At 58.3% G+C, this 24,735-nt stretch overlaps 1 protein-coding gene across 1 annotated transcript in view; it reads right to left on the bottom strand.

Annotated features, from left to right (window-relative positions):
• The window catches only part of CLTC (clathrin heavy chain), a 49,337-nt gene continuing 24,602 nt past the window's right edge, over positions 1-24,735 (bottom strand). Inside the window, exons 9-32 of the mRNA XM_053274570.1 lie at positions 24,182-24,334; positions 23,673-23,795; positions 22,748-22,885; positions 21,690-21,854; positions 20,679-20,859; positions 19,906-20,069; positions 18,029-18,154; positions 17,596-17,738; positions 16,374-16,608; positions 15,525-15,647; positions 15,244-15,389; positions 14,427-14,610; positions 13,634-13,826; positions 12,328-12,485; positions 11,824-11,988; positions 11,300-11,407; positions 11,008-11,175; positions 10,692-10,841; positions 9,157-9,288; positions 8,397-8,507; positions 7,999-8,169; positions 6,676-6,897; positions 2,376-2,451; positions 1-1,595 (exon numbers count right to left, since the gene is read on the bottom strand). Of these exons, the coding sequence (XP_053130545.1) occupies positions 1,468-1,595; positions 2,376-2,451; positions 6,676-6,897; positions 7,999-8,169; positions 8,397-8,507; positions 9,157-9,288; positions 10,692-10,841; positions 11,008-11,175; positions 11,300-11,407; positions 11,824-11,988; positions 12,328-12,485; positions 13,634-13,826; positions 14,427-14,610; positions 15,244-15,389; positions 15,525-15,647; positions 16,374-16,608; positions 17,596-17,738; positions 18,029-18,154; positions 19,906-20,069; positions 20,679-20,859; positions 21,690-21,854; positions 22,748-22,885; positions 23,673-23,795; positions 24,182-24,334 (3,663 nt within the window). The 3' untranslated portion in view covers positions 1-1,467. The remainder of the gene's footprint in view (positions 1,596-2,375; positions 2,452-6,675; positions 6,898-7,998; positions 8,170-8,396; positions 8,508-9,156; positions 9,289-10,691; positions 10,842-11,007; positions 11,176-11,299; positions 11,408-11,823; positions 11,989-12,327; positions 12,486-13,633; positions 13,827-14,426; positions 14,611-15,243; positions 15,390-15,524; positions 15,648-16,373; positions 16,609-17,595; positions 17,739-18,028; positions 18,155-19,905; positions 20,070-20,678; positions 20,860-21,689; positions 21,855-22,747; positions 22,886-23,672; positions 23,796-24,181; positions 24,335-24,735) is intronic.

Below are 24,735 nucleotides of genomic sequence, written 5' to 3'. Positions count from 1 at the left end.
TTGAACATTGAAGTCAATTTTATTTTTGAAGCTAAATATATTAAGGCAACTTAACATACCTATAACATGATCTTTTGTCAAATTTAAACTGGAAACACTCAAAACTACAACCCTAAAGAGGTTTCTTTTTTTAACCTGGGTAGAAGATGCTGTCCATGGCCCAGCTATCGCTGTTTTGCTGCAAAGTGCCGTCCATCCTCCTCCTCCCTGTCTGGAACAGCGTCCGAGCCTTGCGAGACGGGCTTCTCGCGCCGTCTCTTCAGTGCAAGACGCCTGCCAAGAGTCTCCACAGGAACAGTTTTGGTATTCTGCTAAGTTGCTGGTCCCTCCCTTTGAGCTCAAGAGCACAGTTCCACCTGTCTGCTGTTCGGCGTTGAGCGTGTACACCGTAAAGGAGCTGAGAGATAACATACTGAAAAACTACTACTATAGAGTATGTCCACAGTCCAGTCGTTTATTATATTTGTTTTAAAGTTTTGAGTCATCAAGTTGCACAAACAAAACTGAAACAGCAATGGGGTCCCCCCCCGCCCATCCCGTCTTGAGTTCTCTCCCTTCTGTACACTCAGGAAAATAAGTGATCTTCGACACTACAATATCCAATAGACACAAACCTGAGGGCAGGGTTAGTCAAAAGACACGCAAATATTGGATTCAGGGTGCTCCCTCCATGGAAAAGAAAAATGGTCCCCACACACAGAGAAAGCACAGGGTACAACACAACAGGCAGGCCCTCCTTTCCACGCGGAGGGAGCACACACAGGCCAATTACTCTACGAGGAATTGGGAGACCTGGTGAGGTTAACGGGGGGGGGGGGACTTGACCAGGTTTGGTTGCTTGTAAGTTCAGGAAAGGCGGTCTGTACGCAGTTTTGGTTTTTTAAAGAGCCAGGCCGTGCCAATTAGTGTTTCGGCTCCAAATGCACGGGGTTCTCCTCTTCCGCCTTTTCGCCTCCCCCTTCAGAATACACATTGACTTCTTAAATGAAATGGAGAGAAGGACAGTGCATGGTGTGTGTTTTTTGTAAGCGGCTCACAGACACTCAACTTAAAGAGGTTCAGTATAGTAGAGTTTAAATGTTACAGAGCGCAGACTGGAGGCGTCACGAGAGAGACCGGGTCAAATGTCCAGAAGCAGGGAAGGAAGGAAGGGAAGTCGGAACATTGAAAACTATTCCCCATTCGGAGGGGAGGAGATAAGAGGAGGCCCAGGGGACATGGAATGTGAAAAAAAGGAAAATTTGCAGAAGTGGGATTCCAGGGCCTCGCGCTGGGGGGGAGGAGGAGGAGGAGGAGGGCAGGCGGGATGAACAAACAGAACACAGTCCTTCATAGAGTAAAGGTTACGAGGCCAGGAGACTGTTCCCTGTCGAGTCAAGGTGGGAGGGACGGTAGAGTTTCAGCCACACGATGATGCCACCGCTGCCGCGGCCAGCTAACTCGCTAGCTCCAGCAGGACCGGGCTCCTTACATGGTGTAGCCAAACCCAGGCTGAGGTTGCCCATACGGAGGCGCTGCGCCGTAGCCATAGCCAAAAGGTGCTTGTGGGGGGACAGGGACGCTGGGGCCCGCCGTCAACATCAGCTGGGGCTGACCTGGGAGAGAGGGAGGAGAGGCGGCCGCAGGGTTAGCCAGGAGCCACGGTCAAGCAGCTGCAGGAGGTGGCCGGCCCCAAAGAGGGAGTGTTGTGGGGGGGGGGGGGGAGAAGCACACCTTCTTCCTCAAGGAGGCATCACGCCCCGCCCCGGGACAGAAGCGGGAATGCCTCTGCGGCAAGACGCCCCGCCCCGCTTCGTTCAAGGCCTTCTGCAAAGTCTGCTGGAGGAGAGAGACGCTGGGGTGCTCTCGGCCAGCCACAATGCTTGTCCCCGTCCGCATTCCCGACAGGCAGCTTCCTGCCCAGGCAGAGAGCACGAGGTGGGCCGTTGCCTCTGCAGACGGGGCATCACCGCGAGGGGTGCCCTGCTCTGGGCAGCCACCCCAAAGCCGCCTCTCAGCAGAGCCATCGACAGCCAGGCTCCAAGGAGGTCCAGCCCGGCATGCAGGGAGCCCCGTGCCCAGGAACGAAGAGGCAGGCAAGGCAGCCCCCTTCCGAGCACCAGCCCGGACTCCCCATCAGTCTTCCCAGCTATTGTAGACTACAACCCCAGCGGCAAGGCCTGTGGCTTGGGGATTCTGGGAGTTGTAGTCCACCACAGCTGGGAGTCCCTGTGAGAGAGAATACTGCTCCCGATCCCGGGGAAGGGCCCTGCTGCTGCCGCAGCCTCCCTGAGACACCCTGTTCTGGCCTCTGGGCAGGCACATGGGCGATGGCAACACCGCCCCTCCGCGACCCTCTGGCCCCGCCCTGCCAGCCCGCCCCCACCGGCACTCACCATAAACGATAGGCTGCGTCTCCGTCGCTTGCTCCTCCTCTTTCCTCAGGGATTCCGAGGCATCCAGCTTGTCCACCTAGGGGGAGAGAGAGCCGCTTGTCAGACCCAGCTGCCCTGCGAGCGCCTCCAACCCTAGGCTTTCTGGCAGAGAAGTGGAAAAGCCTTCAGTGGGGGTGAACCGTAGTCACCGGAAGGAGGAGACCGTTTGATCAAGTCTGAGCCTGCGGTGGGGGCTGGCAGGGAGGAGAGGGAAGGGGAAAAAATGGGGTTCTGCCCTAGACACTTCCTCTCCAGGAGGGGAGACGGGCTGTCAAGAGGGCCTGCCCGGGCTGGGCGAAGGCTGGCACTCAAATACACGCTCACAAAACCAAGATCTCCCGGGAAGCCCTCGGAAGTGGCTCGGGGAGCCACCACGGGATGGCGCTACAAGCAATTTCTCCCCTGACCCTCTCAGGTCAGCCATCTTGGGAGCGGGAATTCATACCGTCAGGGTGCCAGACCCAAGACGACAGCTCAGGAATGTGTCACAGCCATCCAGCTCCTTGCATTCTGGGGAGGAGAGCACCCCCGGCTTCACAGGCTGGAGGCCGGATCCCATTCAAGGGACGGGCTGCCGGGCTGGCCTTGCTGGCAGAGACGGGCCCCACGGCTGCTTGAAACATCAAGACACGGATCAGACCACTAAGAATGGGAACACACTGAAGACAACAGACGCCTCTCTTGGGAGCGGAAACGGACGCCATGCTCAAGGGGAACTGGGAGGCCTCCCAAGCCCAGGGCTGCTCGTGGGAGGAGAGCAACAGCGACGCCACACCGGGGCGGCTCAAGCCCGGCAGCTTTGCTAGCTGGCTCCCCAAATGCACAGGGGCCAGGCCCCTCACCAGGCACAGGCGTGAGCCTGGGCAGCTCCGGGCCCTCTTTCCCCAAGCGCGAGCAGATCAAGCGGTTGGCTGCTTGGGAGACAAGGGAGCAGTTCCCTCCTCCGCTCAAGCTGGCTGCATCCCCCTTCCCAAAGCCGGGGGCCTAGGAGAAGCCTGCATGCTCATCCCGGAGGAGGCCAGCCCCCTGGTTTGCCTGCTGGGCAGCACCTGCATTTCCCGGCACAGGAGGAGCGAGATATCCGGAGGAGCCGAGGGGCTGAAGCAGAGACCCGGACAGAGGGCACACTGCAGAAGGGGGTGAGCTAAGCAGAGAGGAGGGGGGCCACCGAGCTGGCCAGCTTCCCGGCGGGGCCCTTTCTAAATGCATCTCCATTTCTGACTCGGCTCAGAGGGCTCTGGAGGAGGAGGAGGAGGAGGAGGAAGAAGAGGAGTTCAGGACACGGTTAAGGAAGGCAAGCTTGTTAAAGGGGGGCAGGAGTGGGGCTAGAAAGCGGCTCCGGAGATCAACCTGGCTGCTGGAGGCCCTGCTGGCAGGCTGAGGACGTACAGACAACTGCCATTTTAAAAAAGGCTTTTCCACAGAGACTGCGACAAGCTGCAGAGGGAAACTAACCAAAAAGAAAAAAAGAAGAATCACATGCGGTCAATGTTATCCTTCCGGTGTTATATGTGAATGGAAAAAAGGCAAAAGAACTGAAGCTAGGAGTGAGGTTGGAAGATGGCGGCCATCCAGGCTCCCTTCCCCGCCACTGCACGGCACGCAGACCCCCCCCCGCCCGCCCTCCCCACAGCAAGGCTCGGCAGCTCCAGGGAAAGTGAGATGGTCATCGCAAGGACGGCCCGACATGCTCAGTCCAAGAAAGCAAACACTGCAGTTCAGTTCCCTTTTTTCACACCACACACTCTTGCAGCCGGGGCTGCCTAGCTGCTGAAGGACTCGGGGGGCTGCCCCGCGTTTAAGGGCACAGGCTTGCTGCTGGTTCCAGTGGCTACGGAGGGACACCGGGACACCCGTCCCCTCGGAGGGAGGAGAGCAACCTCCCGCCGTGAGCCCACGCTGCGGGTTTTTGGAAGGTGGCCTTCACGCTCCCAAGAGAACCTCCTCGGCCAGAAGAAACGGGATCTTGGGAGTTGGCCGGCTCTCGCCCACGGAGTCTTTCAACCCCCAAATCCCTGCCGCCTGGTTTTTTTATGGCACAGGAAGGAGAGCCGAGTCGGCTGGAACCAGGACGCCTGCCTGGTTAAACGCAGGGAAGAGTCTCTGAGCAGCTAGTGTTTGGTTGTGCCTACTGTCAGCAAGAGACATTAGTAAGACTCGAGAGATCAGGCACTGGATCACAGTCCTTGGCAGGGGGGGCCAAAAGATGCCCTTCAGCCGAGAATCCCGAGGCCACCACCCTCTTCGCCCCGAGGGACAGCCCGCGCCCCAAGCCCGCTGCCATTTCTTGGGAGGTCTCAACCGCCTTGCCGTCTCCCTCTCCAACTGTGATCCAGCCGATCGCTTCCAACCTTCCCGGAGAGCCTATTAGCCAATTAGTGTCTACCGTTTGGTCCTACAGCTAGAACTATGGTCTTAACTTGCAGAGGCTTTAGTGAGATTTTGTTGGGGGGGGGGCGGGCAAAAAGCAGTAGCAGCAGTATAGTAAAGGGAGGAAGGAGGGGAGAAAAAACTCATGCAGATATCCTGAGACTTAGGCCTCCAGACTTAGAGATGGAAAAGAATCAACTTTCACCTTTTCCTTTATTGCATCAACCTGCAAAGGAATTCAGAAGGCGCAGCTTAGAGGGGGAAAAACCAGACTCCATATTGAGCTTTTTTTTTTTTAAAAAAGGGAGAATCAGCAAAAGAGCAAGGAAGGAAAAGGGTTTTAAACCCACACAGTGCAGTGGAAGTTTTTGCTGCAGGAAGCGAGCTCCAGGAAGTACCACCGCGGGCCGTCAGGGAGCAGAGGAAATGCCACAGATCACCTGGGCCTGGTCAGAATTCCCCAGCAGCTGAACCATCGAGGCTGCCGCCAGAGCTGTTTCGTCTAGAGTGTTGTGTACAGGCAACTGGCGCCGCCTGGCCACGTCGCCCTGCCTTTTGGAAGGACGAGGTCTCCAGTAGGGAGGCCCCACAGCCCAGACAACCGGCAGCTTCCTGACCACTGACCCCGCCTCATCCAAGGAGGAGCAAGAGGCCACGTTCTTGGCACGAGGAAAGAGACCGGTGGCCAACCACAACTAGCCGCTGGCCCACCACTATGCCACTACTGCTAAGCCAGAATTAGATTTAACACCACACACAAACAGGAGTCAGACAACCTTTTAAAAAAAAGCATTCCAAATGTTTCCGGAGAAGCTGCTACCGTTTTAGCGAGAGCCACTCTGCCCGCAGTGACCACCACAAGCATCTGGGCGAGACCAACGGGCAGAGGGGTCCACCCAGCAGGCCTGTCGCCTTCAAGGGGAGACAGAGGCCCCGAGCCAACCACCTGCCGTGGCCTGGGGACCAGTGTCCCCTCAAACAGGGATCCCCAGATAGTGTGGACTACGACTCCCAGAATCCCCAGCGGCAATGGCTTTTACTTGGGGATGATGGGAGTTGGGAATCCCTGGGACATGGCGGCCAAGATGACAAGCAGGGGGGTCGCAGGTCACGCCTGGCCTCTGCCATCCCACAGGGTTGCCGCCAAGGGCTACCAAGACTGCAGGCAGACCCTTGGACACTCAAAATACTAAGGATCAGGTCAGCGGGCTGCATTCATGCACACGCAGCTCAGAGAGTGCACCAACAGCCCAGATTGGGCTGCTCCTCACTGGGAAGGCAGCTCCCGGGCTCAGTCTGGCCAATCAGAGCGCTGCTCCCAGCCAGGCCAACCGCAGTCCACCTCTCTAGCCAAAAGCACATCCGGACGCGGACACAGCAGCCCCCACTGGTGCCGGCAGACACCCTGCCAAGCTTCCGAGTGCCACACAAGAGCTCCTCGCTGGGGAAGAAGCCTCCGTTTCCGTCCAATAACTTAGGCGTTCCTTTCTACAGGAATGGAAGTCCATCCAGCAAGGTCCAAGAAGGGGACTCTGCGGTGGGCATCTGCTTCCACCACGGCGAGAGCGGCGGGCACTCGACAGGAAGGAAGCTGACCGGGCCCCGCGAACGAGCCTCTCCCATCCGCATGCAGCTGGCACAGGTTCGACACAGTGCGCCCGGGCAGGATTTGCTCTCGACTTCTGCCCTGGAGACCCCTGATCCCTGGCACGTTCCCCAACTCGGAGCATGCGCAGCCCTTGCGTTGCCAAGGGGAAGGGCGGACCCGGGGGATGCCACAGCCTCCCCCTCAGCCTGTGGGATGCCACGTCCCGCCCCGGAGACATTCAAGGAAGCCGCCAGGGGTGCTGGGAGAGGAGGCCACGGATGGGGGCGGCTGGCGGGCCCTCACCTTGCTCAAGTACTCCTTCATGACCTGGATGAAGTAGGGCATGGCGAAGTCCATGATGTTGTGCCTCCAGGCGGTCTCCAGGACGACGTCCGGCCGCAGCAGGTCATAGCAGGTGAAGAGGCAGGCGCCAAAGCACTCCTGCTTGTCCTCCAACAGGAACCACTGGAGCAGCTCCTCCGCCAGCTCCGTGTCTTTGGACTCCGAGGCGTATTGCATGGCGTCCTGCAGCGGGCGGGGGGAGGGAGAGAGAGCGCAAGGGGGGGGTCAGAGGCAGCAGAGACCCTCTTGCTCCAAGGTGGGGCAAGGCCCAGGATCAGGGGGCACTGAAGGAGGACCCCAAGCTGGCACGCCGGGGCTCCAGGCGCCTCCACACTCCAAAGCGGCCTCTTAGGGGAGAGGCCGCAGGCCAGCTCAATTTAGGCCCCCGCCCAAGTAGTCCACGAGTAGTCGATGCGTGGTATGAATAAGTACCTCTGTTTGTTGGTCCTAAGTTTCCTGGCATTCAATTTCAATAACCCCTGCTCACTGGGCAAAGAGGCACCTTTTAACTTGGTGCTTCTCTTTATTGAGCAGGGGGAGAGTAACTGGCCCTCTCCACCCCCAGCACAGCATCCCTTCAGTGACTGGTGCTGGTGTCTATCTGATTTTTCTTTTTAGATTGTGAGTCCTTTGGGGACAGGGTTCCCTCTTATTTGCTTGTTATTTCTCTGTGTAAACCGCCCTGAACCATTTTTTGGAAGGGCGGTATAGAAATTGAATGAATAATAATACTATTTCGTGGCATGACCCAGGTTTGGGAGAGACTCCTGCCTGTAACTTCGGAGAAGCCGCTGCCATTCACTGTAGACGGTGCTGAGCTACCTGGACCCAGGAGACGGCAGCTTGGTCCATTCAGCCAGAGAATTCCTAGCACAGTGGCAGAGCATCTGCTTTACATGCCAACAGTCCCTGGTTGAGATCCTGGCAGCATCTCCAAGTAGGGCTGGGAAAGGCCCCCTACCTGGAATGCTGGAGCGCTGCTGCCAGTCAGTGTAGACAGTACTGAGCAAGATTGACCAATGCTCTGGGATACGGTTATTCCTGGACATAAACTCTACAGAAGGGACAGGGAGGAGCAAACTGGGGGTGGAGCAGCACCGTATGTTCAAGGAGAGAGAGAATCTCACAAGCTCGAAAACCTAGGCAGACCGGAGTCCTCCATAGAAACTCTGTGGGGGACGATGCAAGGCCTGAAAGGAAGTGTGGTACTCGGGGATGTGCTAGCACCCTCCGGATCAAAACGCGGAGCGTGGCCGGGAGTGGCAGAAGGCGGGGACTTCTCACCTTGTAGAGCCGGTCTTTCTTGCAGAGTTCCACGCTCTGCTTCCAGCGGTTGTTGCCCTTGAAGAGATACGCAGCGATTCTCCGGAACTCAATCAGCTCGTGCTTCTCCAGGCGCTGAGCGAGGGAGATGTTATCAAAGTTGTCGTAGGCGTCTATCGATGTCCGGAGAGCCTAGGCGGGAACACAGGCCGCTTTAGACAGGGCTCTGGAACCGGGGGACGTGCGGGGGGTTTGCTCCTCCAGTGTCAGAGCTTCACGCTTCAGCCACGCCTGCATGCGGGGTTGTGTTGCGGGCACATACGCAGTCCAGGTATAGCCTTGCCCGCCTCGTCTTGTGAAGTGCTACTATGTCAGCCAAGAAGAACGGCCCGTCCACCCCACCCTCCGGAAATCCCTACCTGATAGTCTTCTTCCGTGATGAAGAGGTTGTTCAGAGATTCATTCACCGCTTTGTTGTTGTGGTTCTGAACTGAGCGCAGGTAAGGCTTCACCAGCGGTAGCTGTTTAACCTGTTCCGGAATAATAATTATTAATATTATTAACATTTATATCCCACTCTTCCTCCAAGGAGCCCAGAGCAGTATGCTACATACTTGAGTTTCTCCTCACAACAACCCTGCCAAGTAGGTTAGGCTGAGAGAGAAGTGACTGGAATAAGATGCTTTACAGCACGGCCCCATCACTCATTCGGGGGGCTGCCCCTCCGAGGGGAGACTCGATCCCACCATTCAATCTGCAGGTGCGTAGGTGTGAACAGCCCCTGGTTTGAACCAAAGGGTCCTTTATGCGTACGTGTGTGTGTGTGTGTGTCCAAGGTGCCACTTTCCAGGCTTTGTGATACAGCCAGAGTGTGTGTGTAGGAAGGGGGGAGGAGAAGCCAAGCTGATAGGAAGGGCTCCCTCTGTGGGACCTACCCGAGGTAACCTGGGATCCTGGCCACCGCAGAGAGCACAGGTGGCTGTACTGGCCAGCCAGGCTTAAGCAGAGTGCTCCCCGCAAAAGGTGGTGGGGTGCAGGGAAGCAAGGAGCCGACCATGCTGGGACAGGAAAACCCTCCCCTCCCTCGAGGCCCTTCTCCCAGTGGCTCTGCCCCGTAGTGGCCCCGACCAGGCCAGTCACAAACAGGCGCAAGCGCACACAGCGAGTGACTCTCCCTACCTTGCTGAAGAAGTTGACCGCCCGCGTGTGGTCGAGCCGGGGGGAGAGGACCATCAGCAGGTCGTTGAGCAGGAGCGGCTTGAACTCCAGGTAGAACTGGATCGCTTTGTAGTACAGCTCCACGTTGGCCACCTGCCGGGAGGAAGGACGGGCAGTCACTCGTGGGCACCTTGGCCAGCACAGAAGGAAGTGCTCGACTAGTCGGAGGGCTGTGGGCCACCGCCAGCCTCCAAGGCAGGAGGCCTCCGAGTCCCAGTTGCAGGGGAGTCACAGCAGGGGAGAGGGCAGGCCCCTTTCAACTCCTGCCTGTAGGCTTCCAGAGGCATCTGGTGGGCCACTGTGTGAACCAGGATGCTGGACTAGATGGGCCGCCTTGGGCCTGATCCGGCAGGGCTGGGCTTATGTTCTAATGACTGGGGACAAGACCAGGAAGACTCCCTCGGGCTCCCTCCGCTTGCCCGTGGCATCTCTCTCTGTCGAATCCACACAACCATCTCATGGAGGCGCTGCGGCACAGGGACTTGGTGGTAGACGCGACGGCAGGAAAGCCGCTGAGCTGAACCCAGCCAACGCTCAGAATTGCCTTCCGGTGTCAAAGCGGCCCCCCGAGGGATCTGCCAGGGGCTCTCCGCCCCCCACCATGCCAGCCAGCCTGCCCTACGGATCGGAAGCTCAGTTCAGAAGGCTTGCGGGGAGGTGAGGAGAGAGGGAGATGGAGTGGAGCCCCGTTAGGAGCTCCAAGCTGAGCCACTGCGGGACCAGCTGCTCTCCTCCTCCAACAGCAAGCAGATCCTGTCCACGGGAGGAGGGGGGGGGAGTCCCTCCCTCTTCGGGCAGGAGCTCTGTCTAGGCCCCTGGCGAGCAAGCTCACCCCAGCAGGCAGAGGGACACCAAACCACGCTGGGGTGCAGCTGGGCACACTCTTCCCCAGAGATTTAGGTCATTCTGGAAAACTTGATTTACACTGTATCAGTAGTATTTACTTATCTTTTTTTTTAACATTTATATTTCGCTCATCCTCCCAGGAGCCCAGAGTGGTGTACTACATACTTGGGTTTCTCGTCACAACAACCCCGTGAAGTAGGTGAGGCTGAGAGAGAAGTGACTGGCCCAGAGTCACCCAGCAAGTCTCATGGCTGAATGGGGATTTGAACTCGGGTCTCCCCGGTCCTAGTCCAGCACTCTGACCACTACACCATGCTGGCAATATCTCCCACTCATCAGTAAAGCCAAAGTCCAAGGGGACAAGAGCTGAGAAAAGCAAACTCCACACATCTTCTCCAGCCTCAATGGTTTTCCAGGAGGCCCAAATGAACGCCTGGGAGAAGGAAGAGTGAGGGGGTGCCCCCCCCGCCCCCAGCTCTCTCTGTAGACAGCCACACTGCCTTCTGCTGTGCCTTGGCTGACAGGGACAAGCAGAACGAGCTCTCCAGGCACAGAGCACAGAATCCTGAACTCAGCACCCTCCTCTGGGAGAGAGAGAGAAAGAACTCCCCCCACCCCCGGCCCCCAAAGCACCAGAGAAAGGGTGAGACCTTCGTGATGATGTCCTTGAACTGCCCTTCCTTCCAGGCATCGGTCGGGTGGTTCATCATGGTGATGATGGCGTTGTCATACTCTTCGTATTTGTCGTACAGGAAGACCAGCTCGGCCCAGAGGTGAGCTTGTTCCGCTGCCCGCAGCACCTGCAAGGAAGAGGGGACGGCTTGCAGGGCGGGGGCTCTGGGGGGGGGGGAGACGCCTGCCTTTGCTGGCTCTTCCCGCCTTCCGGGGTGGGGGGGGAGCTGAGCCCAACATGCCCGTCTCTGCCCCAGAGGGGGCCCTTGGCCGCCACGCCCTCCGCCCGCTCACCTTCGGAATGTTGACTCGGGACCAGAAGAGCTCCAGGTGCTCCCTCATCTTCTGGGGCTTGAATTTGGAGTAGAGGATGGCCAGTTCGGTGAACATCCCCATGTGGGCCCGCTCCAGCCCCAGGGCCGCTTCCAACATGGTGATCAGCTCCTCAAAGTAGCCGCGGTCCTGGTGGGGGAGAGATGGGAGTCAGACCCAGCAGCCGCCGCTCCCTTCACCACCACTGCCCTGCTCGCGTCGAGCCCGGATCCGAGGCGGCCTCGCCGGAGCAGACGGGGCTCCCCTCCCTTGCCTGGTAGTAGTTGATCAGCTCCTCCAGCTCGTCCGCGTGCACGACAATGTGGAGGCCGCACATCTGGGCCAGGCGGAACTCCTTCCCGTCAACGCAGGCGAAGCACACCTGAAGGGAAGCAAAGCAGATCTCCGTCTCTCTCTCTCGGCCCCGAGCCATGCTCCCGGCCCTCACCCAGGCTGAACATTGCGCCCCTTCACCACCACCCCAAAACTAGGCTCAAGATGCCATGTGCACAAGGCAGAGACTCAGGAGACCCCCTAAATCAGCCTTCTGGTTTCAAGAGCAGTTGACCCACTGCCTCTAGATGTGGCCAAGCGGGTGTGTGTGCTGCTCCTGTTCGCCCTCAGCATCTCTACGCACATATGTACACACACACACCCCACTTGACTATCCCAGGTGGTCAGATCTGGGGCTCCGCAAGCATCTGCCCAGTCTTATTCAAGAAGCTAGCAACCTATGCCACATCTTGTGGTGGCGAGTTCCACAAGCGCGCCAGCCACAGCGTGCAGGGAGCCGCTCACCTCCTTCCAGGTGCGGGTGCTGTTTGCTTTCCGGGCCCCGTCCACAGCTGCTTGGTACTCGCCCAGGTGAACCAAGGTGGAGGCCAAGCGGCCAAAGTTGGAGACGTTGTTGTAGAGCAGCTTGGCGGCATCGTACATCTTCTCCTCATAGCAACGGTCGCCAACCTGGGGGCCACATGGGGGTCAGGTTCTTTAAGGGGCCTAGCCCAAATCAAAACGTGCGGAAGAAGGGCGCCTGCCGAGGCCCAGAGAGTCCCAGCCCGGTCTGGGCGACTGCTTTTCCCCTCTGCAGGAGGGCAGCTCAGCTTTGCAGCAGACACAGTTTGTCATACTTGAACCTCTCCGGTTTGACAAACGGCCGTGGAGTTCTGCCCCTGCCCCCCCCCCCGAAAACCACCTTCTCTTGGAAGCTGAAGTGAGGACTCCCTGCGCCTACTGCCCCCAGCGGGAGAGGGCCTGCCCGCCACGCACCCCCCCCCGGAGTGGACCGCAGAACTCACTCACTTGCTGAATGTGGGCGTTGTTGGGCCCATTGATGAATTCTTCCAGCTCCGCCAAGCGGTTGGTTTTCGCCAGGGCAAAGATGAGCTCCGTCTCCACGTAGGACTCCCGGGCCTTCCTACGCGCCATCTGCAAGTACTTGACCAGCTCCTCCCAGTTCCCTAGGCGGGTGGGGTGGGGGGGAAGAGAGGCCACTCAGGGACCCATGCTGCCGCTCCCAGCCGGGTGGGGGCTCCGTCACGATCGTGGGCCGCCGGACGGAGCGCGCTGCCCGGCAGCCATCCCTCTCAAACCGGCCTCCCCCAGCAAGGAATGCCTCGGGGCCCGCACGTGCCAAGCCCAAAGCGACCAGCCACCAGCCGACTGAGCAATGTGTACTGCGACTCGGGGCTCTGTGTGTGCCGTTTTGTTCGAGCCAAACAGTTGCCCATTCTTGCCGCGCGGAACACAAGCTTCCCCAAACTGGGAAACCGGGTCAGTGGAACAATCCCACTCTTTGTCGGCCGGCCATTGCACTCTGCCAGCCTGTCCACACATCTGGTGGGGGATAAAGGCACTTCGCCGGCAACCGGGCTCCCTCGCCATCTGGGGGGGGCTGTGGGGAGGGCAGCCTGAAACTTCGGGCTTCCCCCACTGTGAGATTCAAAGAGGAACCCGGGGGGGGGGGGTGGAGACAGGGACCCTTCCCCTAACTGGCCTTACAGGGGAGGGGCTGATGTTCATGGGAAGAACCCATAAGGTGGCAGGATCTTCATGGGGTTCCAACAAGCAGGAGAAGGAGAAAAGGCTGCTCTCCCACAGGAAGCTGCCATGTACTGAGTCAGACCCTTGATCCATCTAGCTCAGTATTGTCTTCACAGACTGGCAGAGGCTTCTCCAAGGTTGCAGGCAGGAATCTCTCTCAGCCCAATCTTGGAGATGCTGCCAGGGAGGAAACTTGGAACCTAGATGCTCTTCCCAGAGCAGCTCCATCCCTTAAGGGGAATCTCTTCCAGTGCTCACACTTCTAGTCTCTCTTTCATATGCAACCAGGGCAGACCCTGCTTAGCTAAGGGGACAAGTCATGCTTGCTGCCACCAGACCAGACCCCCCCACTTACCCCTGTCAAGGAAGCAAGGAGCAAGAGAGAGGGGGTGGGCCAATGTTGCTAGACCCACTTCCTACCATGAGGAAGAAGCAAACTAGATGGGAGCTGCTTGAATGGAGAGTTGCAATGGAATCCCCACCAGGATGGGGAGGCAAGGTAAGGACGCCCATGGGCCAAGACATGTGTGTGCATATGAGAGAGAGAGAGAGTCCCCTGCCTTACCACTCGAGTTGGCGGCCTGAACCACCTCCATGTAGGATGAGGGATCGTCCGCCTTGATGTAGGAGTCGATGGCTTCCTTGACCATCCCTTTCTGGAGCTGGGCTTTGGCCAGCTGGCTCCACACGGCCGGCTCGTTGCAGCGCTCGGCAAACTCATAGGCCCGGTCCAGGTTCCCGATGTGCTCAATCAACACCTAGAGGAGCGACAGAGGCCACTGGAGCTGGGTGGAGGATTCCCATCGGTGACTCAAGGGGGCCGAGCTCATGCCGAGCACATCCCAACCCAGAGGAAAACCAGCACCCCACCTGTCTTCCCTCCCACAGGGATTCCCAGAATCCCCAAGCAAAAGCCATTACAGCCGGGAATTCTGGGGACTGTGGTCAATAGTATCTGGGAATCCCTGTTAAGAGACACCACCAGTCCCAACCATTTGCCAGGAGGCAAGCAGGGCCACATGCCAAGTCCTGGGCAGAGCCACCCCATTGAAGCAGGAGGCCATGACTCACAGGCCAGCAGGGCCACGGGCCCAAGGCCTCTCACGAGAAGGGGACCTGATGCAGCTCTGCGGTTGCAGCCGGCCTTGCTCTGCTCGGGCCAGGAGAGGATCTTGGAGCCATCGGCCAGCCTCTCCCAGCCCTACAGGGGAAGAGGCAACCGCCTGAGTCCCAGGAGGGTGCACCCGGCTACTCCTCCTGGGGCCCACCCGTCACGCCAGAAGGACACCCAGCACACCATCTGCACTACAGAGTCATGCTTCACTCAACACACACACACACACACACACACACGTTACCTGCACTGCCGATGTGTTGACGTCAAACTTTCGGAAGATGGCAAAAGCCTCCTCGAAGAGCTCGTTGCTGATGGCGATGTTGGCGATGTCGGGAGCGTCATAGTTATCCAGGCGATTGATGTACTCCATGACGCGGGTCCGGTCAGCCTTGATGGCTGTCAGGATGAGCAGGTTCTGCAGGTTCCTGCAAGCAGCAGCCGCCGCCAGGGAAGTGTCAGTGGCCAGCCACAGGCCCAAAGCAGGGAGAGGGCCTCCGGGCTGCCCCATCACAGCTTGGGGCCCAGCCTCCCCACCTCTAAGGATGCCGGAAGAAAGACTGGCGGGCCCCAGTGGCAGGGAGAGCAACGGCCGGAGAGAGGGCAGGCCTTCAGCTGCTGCTCGGGCCCCTGTGGCAAGCAGGACGCTGGGCTAGATGGGCCAGATCCAGCAAGGACCTGATGTTCCAAGGAACCCCGACTCTAGTGCGGGCAGGATGGCCGTTGAGTGCACCTCGCCCAGGCAGGGTGCTGGCCAACTTCTCAGCTCGCTCTCTGGCCTCCTTGCATGAGCCCAGCCCGAAATCCACCACTGCGGGGAGGATCTCCCCCGCTGTGGGCGAACCGCCTGTCAGAGAAGCCTGCCTGCAGTTCATAGCCAACTGGAGGAGCCCCGGGGGCGCTCTAACAGGGATTAGATGTCACTGACTACAACTCCCAGAATGCCCAGCAGCAAGTCCACAACTACTTGGGAATCCCTGTTAGAGGGGACACTGCTTGAAACCCACTGCTCCGCAACCCTCTATGAACTCCAAGTGCTCTCGCGGGGGGGCGGTCCCCACCTGTGCTCGCTGAACACCGAGTTGTCCAGAACAATCTTCTCCAGCAGCTCAATGAGTTCGTTGGGAAGGTCGGCCGTCATGAAAGCCTTGACCGTCACAGAGACTTCTTCGGGGTCCTGAGTCTCGGAAAGCGCCGTCTGCACCACCTACACACACACACACACACACACACACACACACAGAGGAGACGGGAGGTGGGCACGTGTCGCCAGCAGGTCCCCTGCCCTGCCACCCAGCCCCAAGGGAGGAAGGGAAGAAGGGGGGGCATCTGGGAGGGATACCTGGTCAATCAGGGGCCTCCGGTAGGGGTTGCTCTCCAGCAGCACGCTGGCCCAGCGATCGGGGTCCTTGCGGCGCACCAAGTAGCGGGAGAGGCTCTTGAAGAGGGAGTTCTCATTGCAGACCTGGAGAGGACAGAGGGTGGGGGGCGGGGGGTTGGTCAGGGGCTCCAGGCTGTGCTGGGGACCAGAGGGTGCTCGTTGGCAGCCGGGGACCACCCAGGGCCGCCTGAGCCGCCCGCCACAAGGAGAGCTGTCAAGCCGAGCCTCGGAAGGCAGCCAGCAAAGCACCCCGTTCATGCCCTCCGTCGGGGCCAAGCCACATCCAGTAGGCCCGGTCTGAAAAACCAAAGCACACCCCCAGGAAGCTGGGCGGACAACCGCCAACCTGGGACGTGCACCGTGCAGGCAGTCGCTGCGTGCAAGTGGATCACCTAAGTGTGATAAACTTGGCCACTAAAAAGGGTGTCCGCCATATTGGGGCCTTGCTTCATCTCCCCTGACCCCCAACAGCCTGCCTCACGTTGCCTCGGGACAGAGAGAAGCCTGGCCCGGAGCAAGTGTGGCAGGCTCCCTGGAACCTTCCAGGCAGAGCAGCCACTCGCTCACAGGCTTGAACCCGGGAGACTCCCAAGGCACCCTGGGAAGAGGCTGATTCAGCAGACAGGTGGGGAATCCCAGCTGCCCTTCCCCAGTCCTGTTGGGGTGGGGAGGAAGGGAGCAGAGCCGATCAGCGCCCATGCTCTCTGGCCCCTGCAAACTGTGGGGGTGCGCTTCCCCCTGCCCGCCCCGCTGCCAAAAAAAAAAGCGTGGCCCCGCCTGAGCCCACCCGCGCCCTGCCAAGGCACGCACGTTGATCAGCTCCAGATCGCACTGGCCGCGTTCGTATGCCACACAGGCCAGGTGGGGGTCTCTCTTCTCGCAGTACTTCCCCACCACCCGGCTGTCATAGAAGGGGTTCTCGCGCAGAAACCGCTCGGGGTTGTTGTTGCTGTCGATGTAGATTTTCGCTAGCGCGTTGTGCGTCGCCGGCTCCTCGCAGCCCTCATGGATCCTGGCCTCCAGCCATGGCAGGAGAAGTTTTAGCCTAGACAAACAAACAAACAAAAAAACCACACATCACGATTTGGGGCAAGAGAGTTCTGAAGGACTACCTGGAGACACCTTCCCATCGCGGCCGAAACCAACGTGCCCCAGAGCCATACACTCCAAGCAGCGTTCTCTCTGGTTTTTCTCATCTGTGTGCAGAATGAGTTTTATTCTGGGCAGCAGTATCAAGGCAGTGTGTGCGCACCTGCATTGATTGCCAGGACATCTAGGACCAACAAACGGAAGTCCTTTTTTACACAGCGCATAATCAACCTGTGGAATTCTCGGCCACAAGAGGTGGGAACAGCCAACCACCTGGATGGCTTGAAGAGGGGCTTGGATGACTTCATGGAGAAGAGGCCTATCAATGGCTACTAGTCGGAGGACTACAGGCCACCTCCAGCCTCAAAGGCAGGATGCCTCCGAGTCCCAGCTGCAGGGGAGTAACAGCAAGAGAGAAGGCATGCCCTCAGCTCTTGCCTGTGGGCTTCTCAGGGGCATCTGGTGGGACACTGTGTGAAACAGGATGCTGGACTAGATGGGCCGCCTTGGGCCTGACCCCGCAGGGCTGTTCTTATGTGTTCAGAGGGGGACCGTCCTCAATTCAACCTGAGCGGGATCCAAAATTGACTGAGCGGATATCAAAAAGACGTCTGAGCACGCGCACGCCTAAGAGGGAACACTGGCTCCAAGGTCCCTACTCTGAAGTGCACCAACTCATGAGGCAAACGGCTCCTCCTTCAGCCCGAGTGCATCTGGGAACGAAACGGGCCTCCAGGGACGTGGCCCTGTGCTGCAGTGCACAAACACCAGCCTAGCGATGCCAGGCCAGAGCCAGCCAGCTCTCCGGGGCTTCCTTTGAGCAGAGACAGACACCCATGGTCCCAGCACTCTGTGAAGCAAGCAGCAAGGAAGCGGAGGGCGGGCCCCCAGAACGCCACCCGAGCACCCCGCAGGCGACTCCCGCTGGCCAGGGGGGACGTACCTGTTCCTCTTCTCCACCTCGGCCACCAGCTCATCTGTGGAGAACTGCCCTCTCACCACCAGGATCAGGTTCTTGATGACGTCTTCCGAGCAGTCGACGTCCAGCAGGCCCCCGATGACCACGGGGAGGCGGCTGGGGTTCACCTGCGGCAACCAGGTGGGGGTCAGCACCAGCTGCAGCAGCAGGGGCTGGACCCCACCCCACCCCACGCAAGTTTGGTCCAGATCCAGAAAGCACTCCAGCTGTGACAAAGGCTGGACTGCCACAGACATGGCGGCGGCCAGAACTGACAACACTGAAACGAGAGTGTCGTTTCTCCCTGGGGCTTCGGGTCAGCTGCAGGCTCTGCGAGTGCTCAAAAAGCAGCCGCCATTCTCCAGGTGAGCAGGCCCAGCGTGGTGGCCTCTTGCCGAGGGGGTCCTGGGTGGCTCACCTTCTGCACGTAGATCTCGATGTATTTCTGGAGGTTGTTCCTGTACAAGTAGAGCACCAGGTCATGGACAAAGTCGAAGCGGTCACACACGATAATCAGCGGGAGCTGGTCTGTCAGTTTGGCTTCCTGGAGAGGGGAGAGAGAGAGAAAACTGTGGCATCGATGCATGTGTGGGCTCCAGACCGAGGACCACACACAGCTGGAGCAGTTGAGAGCGAGCCGACAAGTCAGAACAGGTCTGTTCCGGGGACAGATCAGTTTCCACTCCGCATCCACCAAAAGTGTGCGTCCAAGGCCTCGCTCCTCTTTCAAGGCTTTGCTCCATTTAGGAACAAGCGCTCCGGAATCCAGGGGCCGCTCTGTGGCACACGCACACGTACAGACACCTTGACCAAGGACACAGGACAAACAAGAGCACACGCTAGGCTAGGCTGCAGCAGCTATCGGGTGTGCGGGATCAGCTCTGGGATTGCAGTGGCCAAGGCGGCTGGAGACCCCCTGGAGAGACTCATGGGGAGCGGCACATTCGGCGGGGGGGGGGGGGCTGGCTTTCACCCCAATCTCGCCAAACACGCTTGCCCCATGGGCCAAGGCGCACCACCACCCACCTCCCGGTGACCGAGTAGGCACATTTCTGCATCTCGGAGGAGAGCGAGGAGTCCTCCTTTCCTATGCCCCTTTCCGAGGCAGCCACATGTGTGAGCGCATCCTGGCCAAACCCGGCCTGCACGGAGAAGAGCCCCACTCCGCCGCTTAAAAAGGCTCTGCTTAAAGACCGGATGCTCCAAGTCCCCTTCCAGGCCACCCTCCCTAGCGCCAGTCCATCGGCCAGGCAGACACTCTTTCCTTCTCCCCTGACAGCCTTTTGAGCTAAACCCAAGACAGGGGGCCCTCAGTAACGCCCCCCCGCCAGCGGATGTTGCCCACTGTTTCCAGACCGATGGCACCAACCTGAAGCCAGTGGTCCGTGTGAGGGACAAAGAGCACCCCCATCACCAAGACAATCCAGTCACTCTGAGCCCTCAGACGGCCACCCCGCCCCGAGAGGTAGCCCCGGTTTCTTGCAAACAACAACGGCCAAACTCCTAGAAGGGATTCTCTTCCGAGAGGAGCAAAGCTTAAAGCCAACCCCCATGGACCAGTTCCAAGACGGCAAATCCCAGGATATAATCCTACACACACACAGAGCTATACAGGGTGCAGGAGTCTACTGACTGGGGAGTCTGAGGCCGGGGCCTTTACCTGGTACATGTCCTGGACATCCCACAGACACAAAGAAGAGCACAAGAGACAAGGGGGGGGGGACACAGCTTCAGTGACCGGTCACAGGCTACCCTCAAGCCCCAACGGCCACATTCCCCAGCTCCTTCCTCCCTCACCACCCCCTCCTAGACTAGCAAGAGCCCTCCCTCGTGGAAAAGCCGCCATGGGTTCCTAAGAGGCCGGAGAGCTGCTTGGAAGAAGTACAGGATGGAAAGCGAAGTCAAAGAGGGTCTTCCTCCAGGTCGTTGCACCCAACCAGAAGGGTCAAAAGGGTTCAGGGCTTTCCAGCCGTAGGATTTTCAGAAACCACACACACACACACACACACCCCTACACCTAGTGGCCTGAAAAAGGTTGCCCAAGTCTTTGGGCCAAGCAGGCCTCCCATGAGTGCCTCTGTTAACAGACCCTGTTTTGGTCACCTCCAATTCAGGGCCTGGCTTACTTGGGGGGCCTTGGCGTCTCACAGCATGTCCATGTTGATCTGGTCACAACAGCACCCATGTGGCCCTATCCTGTTTGGGGAATGGCTCCCAAGAGCAAGAGAAGGCAGCAACGATGAACCCAGGCCAGTCGTCCGCAGGCCTTGGGGGGGGTTCCCCCTGTCCTTTTACCTTGAGGAAGTTCTTCACACGCTCCGGGTCGTAGCAGTTACTCTCCCTGCAGATCCTCTCCACCTCTTTGATCTGGCCCGTCTTACAAGCCGCTTGGATGTACTTGAAGTGCACGTCCGGGTCCTGGCTGAAGTTGACGATGGAGCCCAGGAAGTAGAAGAGACCTGCCAGGGGCGGAGGAGAGAGAAACCTCAGCTGGGACGACAAGCAACCTCCGCTCGGACGACCCCCTTGGAAGACAAGCTTGGCCATTCTCCGCAAGCCCGCTGAAAGGCTTCCCTGGGGTCCAGAGGCCTCCCCTCGCAGCAGGTATGGCCCCTGACCAAGCCAAAGGCAGCCCGAACACCACTGATCCCCGTGAGAAAGCAAGGGCTGGTCACCAGCCTGACACACAGTTGATCCATCGAGGCCAGGCCTGCTCCACTTCGGCCCCCTCCCCGCTGTTTTTGGACCACAACTCCCATAATCCCCAGCCACAGTGGCCAATAGCCAGGGATTATGGGCATTGTAGGCCAACGTTCTGCAGGAGGGCCGGACTTGAGCAGCCCTGATCTGGGAGAACTACTAGACAGGCACCCTTTGGACAGCAGGAGTCCAGAATCCAACCGGGGGTTTCCCTGCATGCCAGGCACGTGCTCTGAGCTCCAAGAACCAGCAACTGGAGCGAGGCCAGCCAAGCCGCAGAGACCCCTGCCCTCTCCCACCCGAGACGACGAGGGCAGGCGTGCCGCCAGTGGAGACCCTGGGCGTCCTGGGAGACTCAGCTGCCTCACCTTCAAAGCTCTTGAAGGACTCAAAGAGCTCGATCAGAGACTGCGTCGAAAGCTGCTCGTGGTACTTGGAGGCCACCTGGACACAGATCTGCAGGTTCTGGCGGATGTTGGCAGAAAGCATGGCCCGCAAGCACTCCAAGGAATCTTCCACAGAGAGGGAGCCAAAGTAGTTCACCAGCCACTGGAAGGGGGACACACCACAGACACACAGTCAGGTCTCAGAGGAACACCGGAAGCTGCCATATACCCGTGGTCCATCTTGCTTAGTATTGTCTACCCAGACTGGCAGCGGCTTCTCCAAGGTTGCAGGCAGGAATCTCTCTCAACTCTATCTGGAGATGCTGCCAGGGAGGAAACTTGGAACCTAGATGCTCTTCCCAGAGCAGCTCCATCCTCTACTAAGGAAAAGATCTTTCAGTGCTCACATTTCTAGTCTCCCATTCATATGCAACCAGGGTGGACTCTGCTTAGCTAAGGGGACAAGCCATGCTTGTGACCACAGAACCAGCTCTCCTCTTCCAGGTGTCATTCCAAAATGAGAACATAGGAAGCTGCCATATACTGAGTCAGACCCTTGGTCCATATTGCTCAGTATTGTCTACCCAGAGCTGCAGCGGCTTCTCCCAAGTGGCAGGCAGGAGTCTCTCTCTCAGCCCTACCTTGGAGATGCTGCCAGGGAGGGAACTTGGAGCCTTCTGATCTTCCCAGAGCAGCCCCATTACCCCCTCAGGGGAATCTCTTCCAGTGCTCACACATCAAGTCTCCCATTCATATACAACCAGGGTAGACTCTGCTTAGCTAAGGGCACAAGCCATGCTTGCTCCCGCAAGACGAGCTCTCCCTCTCTTCACCAGCAGGCAGGCAGACATTCATTCATTCAGGGACTACATCTTAGCAGGCAGGGGGCTTCGTCCCCTTGGGGGCATCCAAGGCAACGCACTGGGAGCTGAGCGGCCAGCACTCTTCACACACGTCAGGCCACACCCAGTCAGAGATTCCCAGCCCCCATACCTCGGGGTTGAGCAGGTGAGTGTGGACAACGGCCCGCTTGATGTCGTACAAGTCGGTGAAGTGCTCCAGGGCTCTCTGGAGAAGGCCGGCTTTCTCACACAGCTGGGCGATGTGGGCCCGGTCGTAGTGAGTGAACATCTGGTTTCCCAAAATGGCATCAGCGACCTGGAAAGAGGTGGGATTTGGCAGTCAACACTTCACTTATTAGAGATCTTGGGCTTCACCAGCAGGCAGGCCCCTCCCCGGTTCTAGTGTTGAGAGAGCGAGAGACATTTCTCTGTATCCGTTCTCTCCACGCCATGCATAACAGATGCATAACAGATGTAACAGATGGCCGGGCAATTTAGGAACAAGAAGTATTTTTCCACACAGTGCATGATCAATCTATGCAATTCTCTGCCATGGGATGTGGTGATGGCCACCAGCTTGGACAGCTTTAAAAGGGGCTTAGACAAATTCATGGAGGACAGGTCTCTCAATGGCTACTAGTCCTGATGGCTACAGGCTCAAGGGCAAGATGCCTCTAAATACCATTTGCAGGGGAGCAACAGCAAGAGAGAGGGCCTGCCCTCACCTCTTGCCTGTGGGCTTCCCAGAGGCATCTGGTGGGCCACTGTGGGAAACAGTATGATGGACTAGATGGGCTTCCTTGGGGCGGATCCATCGGGGCTGTTCTTCGGTTTTTATTTTGAAAAAGGAAAGGCCTACTTAGGGCCAGAAAGACAGAATATAGCTTTGAGAAGCATATGGCTGATGTTAACTTGGACACAGCTACAAAGTCTCATTTCCATACGTAAACTAAGATATCCACGTCCAAAGAAGGGATTGTTTCAATGAAAGGCGGTATACAAATTTAACAATCAATCAATCAAATGTGTGTCCACTGATTATTAAGCCTGTGGGGACTGGAGAGCAACACACAATTCAGTTGTATTCCACTGGGCCCACACAACCCATTCAAGCAGCATCTCTGCACCGAATGCAGCATCCATCCGAGGGCAAATTCAAGGACGCCATTGCCAGAGCACGGGTGACAGGTCCAGAGGTGCAGGACCTACCTGAGGGGCGTGCATGAGGTTCATTTCCAGCAGGCGGGTTTGTAGGGGGCCCTCCGAGGGGCGGTTGTTCTTCAGGGCGTCCAGCAGGAAGGCGGTGCACTGCTGGATCAGGTTGTATTCCATGAACACATCCACAATCTGGAAGAGAGGAAGGAGCCACTTCAGAGCCCCCTGCTTTTGGTCCCCCACTTGTGGTTTGCTCCAAGCACACTTCGCAGCGGCGGCGAAGACTCCACTTGGACCAAGCCACCCACTCCGAGAGCGTCTCTCTCCCCCTCCAGGCCCTGAAACTGACACACAGAGAATCTGTGCTTGTCCACCCCACAAAAGGTTTTAGCACAGGGTAGGACCAGAGAGCACAAGCACCCCCTCCTCCTAGAAAGACAGGTTCATTCCCATCGCCTCAGAAACTGGAAATATAGGAAGCTGCCATCTACTGAGTCAGACCCTTGGTCTATCTTGCTCAGGATTGTCTGCCCAGACTGGCAGCGGCTTCTCCACGGTTGCAGGCAGGAGTCTCTCTCAGCCTGGTCTTGGGGATGCTGCCAGGGAGGGAACTTGGGACCTAGATGCTCTTCCCAGAGCGGCTCCATCTTGTTAAGGGGGAATCTCTTGCAGTGCTCACACATTAAGTCTCCCATTCAGATGCAACCAGGGCAGACCCTGCTTAGCTAAGGGGACAAGTCATGCTTGCGACCCCGAGACCAGCTCTCCTCCCTTCTCCTGCATCCCCACCACTCCATCGCAATCTGCGTACGGGACCTGAAAGCAGCAAACGAGTGTCCCACCACAGAGCAAACACACGAGGGAGAGACTGAATGTGCCGTCCAGAAGCGACGGCCACTTAGCAGCCCACAGCTGCATACCGTGGAGGGGAGAGGAAAAGCTCCTGCGTGCCCGGAGAGGGGGGAGCCAGGCTACCTACTTGTGTGATATCCGCCAGCGGCTCTTCGTCCTGAACCAGCATCTGGGCAAACTGCTGGCCTTGGTCGGGGCTGATCCGCATCACGTTCCTCAGGAGGAAGATCCAGTCGGGAGTGTAGCCGACCTGGGAAGAAGAGGCGGCCGAAGCCAGGAAAGGTCACGAAGGCCCAGGTGCCGCCCCCTCAAGGCCAACGGCAGCACAGCCAAAGCACCTCTAAGCACAGGGCCTCATTTCCCCGGCCCCTCCGGCTAGTATGGCTTCCCCCATCCTTCACTCTTATAGCCATGTTAGCAAGACAGACTCACCCTCTCCCTCAGCTTCAACAAGCAGCTTCTGTTTTCACCTTCCCCCCTACACACACACACACAGCACCCCCAAACCCTCCTCCCACCTGCCTCCTGGAGGGAACTTGCATGGCTATCCTCCCCACTCCCCCCCACCACCACTCCGATCCCCGGCCTGAATCGAGCCCTTTCAACCTCTGCTGTGGAGCCCAGCAGCACAGCTACCTTCTTTGCATAGAGCACAATCTTCTGGACTTGTCCCGTTTCGGCAAAACACTGGATGACCTTGTTGGGAACATTCGCCCGGAGGTAGACGCTCAGAGCCAGGGTGGGGTCCACGGACTTCACGAGATCTCCCAGTTCTTCGGAGCACTCCAGCTGAATGTGAAAACACAGAGACGCACAATCACAGGGAAGCCGATACGCACGCAATGGATGCGGGGAGAGCCGATAGAGGCATTTGGAGAGAGGAAGCGAGCTTGAGGATAGGGTGCTCAGCTCCCGTCCAGCCCCCTACGCTGGAGATGGAAGGTTCAGTCACGGCGAGCCAGAGACTGCCACACAAGGAATACTGTCACCAACCGTGTCCCCTCGAACAGGGATTCCCAGATGTGATGGACTACAACTCCCAGAACCCCCAAGCAAAAGCCACTGCAGCTGGGGATTCTGGGAGTTGTAGTCCACAACATCTGGGAATCCCCATCCGAAGGGACACTGCTCGCCAACCGCAAGGGTTCTGTTCCTGGAAAACCTCACGGTTAGCAAATGTGTGGTAGACG

The sequence above is a fragment of the Hemicordylus capensis genome, chromosome 12 (genome assembly GCF_027244095.1).
Source record: "Hemicordylus capensis ecotype Gifberg chromosome 12, rHemCap1.1.pri, whole genome shotgun sequence".
Taxonomy (NCBI): domain Eukaryota; kingdom Metazoa; phylum Chordata; class Lepidosauria; order Squamata; family Cordylidae; genus Hemicordylus; species Hemicordylus capensis.
The sequence above is the reverse complement of the archived record's forward strand: the minus strand, read 5'-3'. Positions and strand labels throughout refer to the sequence as shown.